Raw genomic sequence first — 9,356 nt, forward strand, 5'->3', positions numbered from 1 at the left:
ATATAAACTTTGAAAATTGTATCAACCCTTTCCACTCGAGAGGCGATCCTCGACCGCCACTTAATTCGGTGTACTTTCTCCAATTGGGAAAATCATCGTGGTTTGGAATTGAAGTTAAAATTCAGTTACTCCTTTCTTGTAAGATGTAAACATACGTATACGAAATGTTGAAATGAAAATGCTCCGTTTTAAATTAATTAGACGATTCGAAGGATTTCATCGAGGTGCTGGTTTCTGGTAGCAGAAAAGCTTCGAGTGCAAAGGGTTAATATTCGAATCACCGAAGTATTCGAGTATTCGAATCACCGAAGTATTCGAGTATTCGAATCACTGAAGTATTCGATTATTCGAATCACCGAAATATTCGAGTATTCGAATACCGAGAAATTCGACGAGTAATCCCAGTATCGATCGAGATACTCGAACGCTCTGTCCTTTCGAAGGTAATAAGACGTACGAAGAAAATATACAGAACCATTGCCCATCGGTGCACGAATCATCGTCGACGTTCCATCGATTTGACGAAAGCGAGACGACACGAAAGTGTCAACTTCGTAGAAGACAGAAAAGTTTCGCACGGTGTGTAATCGAAATTGACACAAATGCGACCGGTCGGAAAAATAAGTTTCCATCGCGTTTTTCTTTTCGTTTTTTTTTTTTTCACAACGGTACGACACATAAAATTGCTTCCTCATCGCGGTCTTGAGAATCATTGTCACACCGATCGAGCTTCCCTCTGACACGCTCCTCGGGTCCACTTTATTTGTCAATCTAAACGGTAATAGGTTACTTGGTAATTGACCATGCGTAACACGTAAATATTTCTCCCGTCCCGCTCGAGGTGCGAGAGTACCGTCGCTCGTTTCGTAGCACATGCGTATATTACACTCTAACTTTATCGGAAGATATCTGAGAGCCGTATCTGTAATAAGATAACGCGCGAGTTCGTCGATTATAAATGCCGCGCCTCTATCCTCGCGCTGCTCGAACTCGCTCGGTCCGTTAGCCAAATTTTACGCGAAAAGGTGAATAAGTTTACGGCCAACAGAGACGCGAACATCGCGATTATACACACTGGATTATCATGTGATAACGTGATTATTTTCATGATTGTACGTATATCGAAAACAGTGGGTTCAGTGGCGTGTGCGGACAAACGAGAGTGCTGATCGTTCGATGAATCGATTTCTTCGACGAAGTAAGTCACCAGGATCGAGTAAAACGCTAGATTAAAATATTTCGCCGGCCATTCTGACCGATAACGATCGACGAATATTCGGATAATACACGACGGTGTAACGGTTCATTGGTATACGCAAATGTCAGGCTAGTTACGAGACTATTCACCGAGAGACGTCATCAGGTGATTCACGATGACACATAAAGCCCTAGACACGTGTAACGCATCCTACTTGTGCGTTGTCTACTGATACGTCACAGTGGTTGTGATTTTACAACGCGTTACGGATGAAATTCTTACACCGTACGAGTTCGAGAAGACGTGGAATTTCATTTCGAGAATATTATTGGGTCGTTCGAAAAGTCGTTTTGTTTTACAAAATGGAGAATATATAATTTAGTAAAAGGTTTACGCACTCTGAAAAAATCGTGTTTCATTTTCACAAAAAAAAAAAAAAAAAACGAAATGACTTTTCGAACGACTTAATATTTTTCATTTTTTTATTAGTTTTCCACGGATTTTTAGTTCTAGACACAGGTTACGAACAGTACGTTTTGTAGAGTTTTAACACGTTCATTGTTTGCTGGCCGATACGTGGGTCAAGGCAGTTTTAACTCGGCACTCCGTGAATCACGTACGTAGCAACACCGTGAGAAAAGTGACGCGATAAAAGTATGTCAATTTTGATATAATAATTTTCGAAAAATCTGAACCGAAGAAATAATTCAACCGTGACTATTTTTTACGGTTCCTCTGAAAGTCACATTGCCAAAGTAATTTGAATTAAATGAATATTTTTGTGTTTCTTTTCTAAAATTTCCTATTCGACGGAAAATGTTTCAACATTTGCGACGTTTCTTCGTTTCGCATAATGGATAATTGATAATTGTTTGGTCGTGAATCGTGACAGTTCTGATTCAGGTTTCTAGTTCCTCGTGTTAACGCGTTTTGCCTGTAAATGGTACACCTGACAAAGATTATCATCAACAATGAAGTTACTATTATCTCCAGTTGTATCGTCAGTGTCACCGATTGGAGCTGACAAGTTTGCAAGAGCTTCAACGCCATCTATTCCACCGGATAGAACAGTGAAACAGCTCAGAGCGATACAAAAATCAAAAGTCAAGGTATTCGAGAAACGTTACATCGAAGGTACACATTTTATAGCTCGAAACGTTAACTGTGTACACAATGGTATTATCGCGTTGAAGTTATCTGAAAATTACCAATAGATCCCCGCGATAAGCAGAAAAATTTCTCTCGAATCTCCGGAGTTGAGGTGCACCAGTTTTCAATTTATTCTATAACGAAAAAGCAACAACGAACAGAAAACGTGTATGCAACAACTTTAACGACCTAACCTTATACAAAGTCTACCAAGAGTCCGCCACTAGAGGCTTATCTATACTCGAGAAGTCCGAGTTATATCTATTATTGCTCACGAGGACAGTGAACGTATTAAGACTGCTTTGCTTTAACGTTTCTTTCGAGTTAGAGTGGCGGTGAGCGACCGACGAGATTCAAATATTGCTTCTGTTTCGAAGAAATGACCGTACATCTTCAAGAAGTGGTGAGATCGGAAGTGGAATGCGATTTGTCAGGACCAGCCAATCCGATACCGAGCGAGTCGATAGACTGCGGTTGTGCGAAGCTACCATGTCCGAAATTAGCGAAATTCGCGACACGAAGACTCTTCGTTGGATTAATATCGTGGATCGGATTGGTCCAGGCAGCTGCCTACGCGTACTTCGAAATAGCGGGACCAACGATCGCAAGAAAATTTCAATTCGATCCTTACACAATGGGCACGTATTCGAGTACTATTATTTCGATCATATTCGATCATATTATCCCGATCAATTTCGTTTGAGACGAATGTAAAAGAAAGAAAAGTGCATCGCAACAGTTGCGATGCACTTCGTCAACGCATCGTCGAACCGACAGGCACTCCACTCGAACGAGTTTGTCTACTTCACGAAGTAAAATACAAAGACAATGAAGTGTTGTATCATTATTTTTTTTAACACAGCAGAAATCGAGAAATTTACAAAAAGTAGAGTCGTCGAGTCATTTTCTTGTTTCGTTGACATTTTTAAAATTCTGATCGGACAAGGCGTATTGCATCGATCGGTACGACTGGCAATCTGAAAGTGATATTCGAGTCGAGTCGCAAGATTGTAGTCTCGAACAATGTTGTCACGTGAAACATTATCGTGCAACTATTCGATCGAGTGACCACCGGTTCGAAACCCATTTTCCTTATTTATTTTTGTTTTCAATTTTTATTTACATCGAGATTCAAACTTTCAATTTTAATTGAAAAATTTTCAAGTTTGATGCATTACTTATTCGTACACCCAATATTCAGTATTTAGTATGTTCGATGTACTTGTAAATTAATCGTCGAGAAGAGTCGATGGCTATTATCGGTTGTTCTTAATATTCGATTCAATTCATACCCGACACCAACTTTAAACGATAATTGAATTTTACAGAATGGGTCCTTGTAATATCAGATTTGACACCCTTCCTTCTCGGAGTACTCGTTGCATATTGGGGGGATAGAATTCACAGAGCTGCATGGATCGGCGGTATAGTCCTCTTGCAATCTATAGCATTTTTTATCATGATAATTCCTCATCTGACGCATCAAATCACCGTCGTGGACGAATCGGTAAATGTCACGCACATGGCATTATACGCTGGTGAGTGACAAAATCGAATACAATATTCTATAATCTTCGAAAGAGTCGGTACCGATTAACAAATAGGAAAATCGTATACCCGATTCCCGAAAATTTCAAACATTATTATCAATTCAACGTATCGTTTTATTAGCAATCGTGACGACCGCATGCTCGTGGAAAACTATAAAATGAAATTCACATTATTGAGAAAGTTTTCAAAAATTAACCGAGATCGAAATATAATTACACCTTCTTCTTTCTAGATGATCATCGAGAATTGTGTTCAAGCGCATTGTCCAAAATAATCGCAAAAGACGAGGAATCGTGTTATTTCACGTTCGCTGTGGTAATCGTGGTGCAAATTGTAATCGGTGTTGCAAACATTGCATACTTCGCGTTGGGTATTTCTTATTTAGACGACAATACGAAAAAAGAGGATGTGGCTTCGTTTATCGGCATCACTATGGCTGTGAAAATCGCCGGTGTTCTTTTGGGATACATTCTGGCGTGGAGTTGTCTTAGGTGAGTAATTGGTCGATCGATCAATACCGTTGACACAGTTTCAAGTAACGAAAGAAGAAACATTCGTACGTGAATCGATCGAAAAATATTCGAAGTACGTTAGAAAATTCTTATCGTTGCAGGATAGACGCGGTAACATTGACCACCATAGACTCGTACAGAGACCAACTTGGCGCCTGGTGGTTAGGATTTCCGATTCTCACTGTGTTACTCGTGGTTCCTGGTTTGTTGCTTTCGTGGTTCCCGAGAATGCTTCCGTCCGAGGTAACCGCTAAAAGACGTTTAAATATTAAATATCGTTCACGGTGATCGAAACGCACGATGAATCGCTTACAACTGTGTCGCACGTTGGAATGATTATTCGTAATTGCACCAGGTCGTTGAACAGGCTGCAGCTTCATTATTAAACAGTTCCAGCAGATATAATCGACAGCCACGCAGATTCGACAGGAGAAATGTCGGGGACACAAATTTCTGTCCGTCGTTGAGCAGACTGTTCGTTAATAAAATTTTAGTGTGCAACGTCCTAGCGTGCACGTTCTACGTTATGGCCGTTGTGAATTTCATGGGGTACGAGAACCTTATTACACAGTCGAGATTTCATGTACCGAAACCAATCGGAATGCTATTCGGTTTCAACGATCCAATGTCCTCGAGGCTGGTAGCAAGTAAGACGGAATATTGTTATCTGTTACGATCTCGAGATACCGAAGTATTATAAATTTGCAGCTTCCAATTAAACGTAAACTCCGTTTCGTCTTCCAGACGTCGTGAAGCCTGTGCTAATCGGTTTGATCGTGACAATTACCGGTCTGGTATTGGCAAAAGCGAAACCCAAAGCTAGAAGCGTGGTCGGATATGGTATAGTCGTTATACTATTGTCAGCTGCAATCATTTTCTCGTTGACCGTTGCAGATTGCAAGAAAAACCCTATAGTTGGTACCGATTCCAAAGGATCGTAAGTGTAACGATATGGATAATATCTAAAACTATGTTAATACAAGTAGTGTCGTTTCGTTTCATTTTTATGAAATATTTTACATTCAAGTACACGAGTAAAGGACCAGATTCGGCAAATTTCTGTTTCACGAACCTGGCCCTAATCGTTTACTTTGTTCGTTTATAAAAAGTTGAGTGAAAAATGAGGAGTAAAATTTGTTCGTTCGATGTTTCGATTTTGAAAAATTAGAATTTGAACTTTTACTTGCGCTTGTACTTTTAAGAGATGAAGAGATTTATCTTGGAAGGATTCTTATTGGCCAGCACTTTAATCCATCCTCGAATTTTGACTTGTTCCTTCAACGTATATTTACAATGTTTGATTTATGAATATTCATTATTCAACTGTAATGAAACGCACTGTACAGAGTCGTGTTCCTTTAATTTACGAAACACCACGTTTTCTTCTCTCAAAGACTGCGAAGATGTGACTACAGTTATGGCAGGTTCTATTCGTTCAAAGGCTATTAGGTTCAGCATCTAGGCCTAAGGAGGTAGCCCCTGAACGAACAGGACCCGCCATAATTCCAAGCGCAATCTCCTCGCGCGCGTATCATAATTGATCATGTATTGTCCCTCGAAGACTAGTAATTCTTACTTGCATTCATAAAAATTGACAACGACACGGTTAAAAGTAACGCACAATACTTTTATTGTCTATATCGTCGAACCATATACTTCAAATTTAATTATTGTACAAATGATTAATTATTGTTACATATAAACTTCCAAGTTAGGATTTATTCCAAGTAATAAGAACTGCATCTTACTTCTGTACAGTAACATTCACTTCTTATTACTTTCGTACAATTATTGTCCTTTTTCTGTTCAATTTTTTTTTTTTTTAATCTCTTGATACAATAAACATATATTGTACACGCAACGTGAACTGATTGCAATGTATTCGGAAATTTGTATTTTTAATCGATCGATTCGGATGGCAACGATCGAAAAATAGTTCCATCTGTATTGTTACAGACAGAAATAATTGTCAAATACCTCTACGTGTTATTTTCAGAATTTTTCTACCAAAGTATTGCAACAAAGATTGCGGCTGTTCGAACGACGCCGATTTTCGTCCCGTTTGCGACACCAAAGGGGCATTCACCTTTTATAGCCCTTGCCACGCTGGATGCACTACCTCCGAATACGTAAACGGGATAACAACATACAGTGATTGCAGTTGCGTTGAAGAAATGACGGGTTTGTCAAATGGTGAAGCACACGATGGACCTTGTAACTCGAGAACTTGTCAAATCGATTGGCTGGTCTTCGAGGTGAGTCCATTTGTTTCAGTTTTCCAAGATTGGAACCATACTCGATGTATTCCCTTTCGCTGAACAATTTTTCGAAAAAATGACAATCTTACCGAAGATACAATGGAATTTTGATTAATCGTCCAATATCGATTCGTAGGACGATTCTTAACTTTTAACGTACAATTACAAACGTACAATTAAAATATTCGTTTCCTTCAGTTTGGAAGTCTCTTGGCCTATACACTGATTGCCACAACTTTCGTGGGAGACTTGTTGGTAGCCTTAAGATCAGTCTACCCACAAGACAAAGCTATCGCTATTGGATTCTGGATGATGTGGTCGGCCATTTTCTCGTACGGTCCTGGAAAATTTCTTTACGACGCGATAGCAGACCAAACTTGTCAATATTGGGGAACTCAAACATCGATCTGTCACCTTCACGACAGTTCGAAACTTGGCAATTACCTGTGCTACTTGACTGGTTCCCTATTGGTCCTGTGCGCCCTGCTGAAAATCATTCTATGGTTTCTCTGCGGAGACTTGAAGATCTTCGATCAGGAAGAGAAGGAAACTCGAACCGGTGCTGAAATGCAAGAACTGATGTCGAATCCAACTTTCGCGACCAAAAAGTCAGTACTGCCGTCTGAAACTGGCAATAATGGTGAGTTATGGTATAAAATGATCGCAATTAAAGTCTATCGATACATATTTTAAGTTATCAAAATTTCCACACTTCATCAAATTTCATCACCCCAAATCCTTTAGGGTTTATAGTATGATATCAAACCTTTGAATCGAATTATCCAGTAGAAAGGAAACTTGAATCGCTTCGATGAATCACCATCACGGGAAATAATCCGAGAGATCGAATTAAATGATTCACCGCGTAGTGTACTATGTTATATCAATATTTTTTTCAACAAATTCGATAAACGGATACTCACCAGCCTACGTTTGTCTCCATCTTGCAATTCTCAAGATAGATTCAAAACTGAACGCACTGTAACGAACAGTAAAAAATGCACTCGAAATTCGTCTTTTAATCAATAGTGGAATAATAATAATAACCTTGTAGCTCGACAAGTTTGGTAAGATCTCCAAGAAAATAGCCTAAATGTACAATAACGAGGACACCGAGCAATGAATCGCCCAACGATCGGTGTCATTCGATACTGTTTAAGGAAACAAAATTCTGGAAAGCTGAGAAATACCACCAAATGTGGACTCCGGAGATCCTACTTAACCTATTGAGCTGCAACACGTATACTTCCTGTGCGAAAAGTTCGACAATTTTGATTCTCGTTTCACCGTTCCTAGACGATGCACCCGTTCGAGTGGATATCGACAACGAAACAGCGACCAAGTCGGATCCTCCAGAGAGTCAACGACAGGAAGAAGACCAGAAACAAATGAACGACACGCCCCTCAAATACGGACTTCCGATTGCGGATGATCGACGAACAGGTTCGAAGACATCGCTCGGTGAGACGTCGCAGCCGCGAAAAGCTGAAACACGGAACCTGGACACCGAGAACGAGTTGAGCTCCAGCGACGATGACGATACGAAGAAATACGCGAGCCCCGGGGTACCCTACATACCTCTGGATCTCGATTCGGACGTGGAGAGCGATCTGAGCACCGCGGAGCCCAGATCGAGGAAACGTATCCACAGCAAAGACTACGATCGCGTCTATAGCCCTGATCAGGCCACGTCCGAGAGAACGTCCAACCTCAGACAGGAGTTCCTTGGTCCCGGTGTTTACGAGAATCCCGAGCTGAGGAAACAAACGAAGTACAGGGATCAAAATGGTTACGTGGACGGGTCGTCGAAGACCAGCAGCTTCGAGTTCTCGAGGAAGGAGCCAAGAAGCGACACGCGCAACAAGGGTGACTTCAACGAAGTCGGTATACCCATTATGGATCCTGCGCTGCAACGTTCCAATCCGGTTACGCGTTTACCGGTGAAATCATTGATCAACCAATACGAGTTGAACGCTGACCAGGCAGCCGATGGTGACGAGGAGTCGATCAGGTCAGGGGAAAGTGGGAGTCGTCCAGAGTACAAAGTCATCGCTGGGATCCCATTGATAGCTATGGCGACCAAGAGACCGTCCTCCAGGGGTCAATCCTCCTCGGGACTCAGCAGTTTGGTGGACAGCAAGGCTCACGAGGATCGACCCGAGTCACGTGAGAGCACCAGTACCAGGACGTCTAGCAAGGGGAGCAGAGGAACTTTGCACACCGATTTCTGATAACCAATCGAATCGGAGGCGTATCAGTTGGTACAAGTTTGAGAACGGTAGCTTCTCATTGTTACACCGTACACTGCCTGTGTATTTAGAAGTTTTATATGGAAGAGCATAAAAGTATTTTATTTATTTATATGTATTCGTTATTCATCTCCAGAGTCACCGTCGAGTCTACGTAGCGTTCTGTTACATACTTTCCAGGGTAGTATAATTTGTTTTATACCTGGGAGGATTTCTAGGGTCTCGACCGATCCCGCGTACTTTTAAAGTGATTTTTAATTTAATCGTAAGCACACTAGTCTGTAAATTGTTGTGTTAAAAATTCGAAAAAGCAGAAATATAAATATGTTAGTGTTTGTAAGGGTGTTCCAGTAAATATTACTTTGGAACGATACGACGTGGAAGTAAACGTCACAATTAGATTATTAATTAGCTCATCGGCGTATAAATTGTTACGTTA

General features: G+C 40.8%; 1 protein-coding gene across 1 annotated transcript; it reads left to right on the forward strand.

Annotated features, from left to right (window-relative positions):
• The first annotated feature begins 1,467 nt into the window (after positions 1-1,467).
• LOC143149647 (solute carrier organic anion transporter family member 1A2) lies at positions 1,468-8,899 on the forward strand. Its single transcript, XM_076317221.1, has 10 exons — positions 1,468-1,501; positions 2,725-2,985; positions 3,676-3,885; positions 4,131-4,389; positions 4,512-4,653; positions 4,766-5,057; positions 5,155-5,347; positions 6,407-6,665; positions 6,867-7,312; positions 7,930-8,899. Exons 1-10 carry the CDS (start codon positions 1,468-1,470, stop codon positions 8,897-8,899), a joined length of 3,066 nt encoding a protein of 1,021 aa, XP_076173336.1.
• Positions 8,900-9,356: the final 457 nt, after the last annotated feature.

Source organism: Ptiloglossa arizonensis, chromosome 1 (assembly GCF_051014685.1).
Source record: "Ptiloglossa arizonensis isolate GNS036 chromosome 1, iyPtiAriz1_principal, whole genome shotgun sequence".
Classification (NCBI taxonomy): domain Eukaryota; kingdom Metazoa; phylum Arthropoda; class Insecta; order Hymenoptera; family Colletidae; genus Ptiloglossa; species Ptiloglossa arizonensis.

What these genes read in the sequence shown, in the direction of transcription:
- LOC143149647 (XM_076317221.1), top strand. Translation starts at nt 1,468, where the DNA reads ATGAAATTCTTACACCGTACGAGTTCGAGAAGAC. An exon ending in GCACATGGCATTATACGCTG is followed by an intron (nt 3,886 to 4,130) that starts GTGAGTGACAAA and finishes TCTTCTTTCTAG; the next exon opens with ATGATCATCGAGAATTGTGT. An exon ending in CGAGAATGCTTCCGTCCGAG is followed by an intron (nt 4,654 to 4,765) that starts GTAACCGCTAAA and finishes TAATTGCACCAG; the next exon opens with GTCGTTGAACAGGCTGCAGC.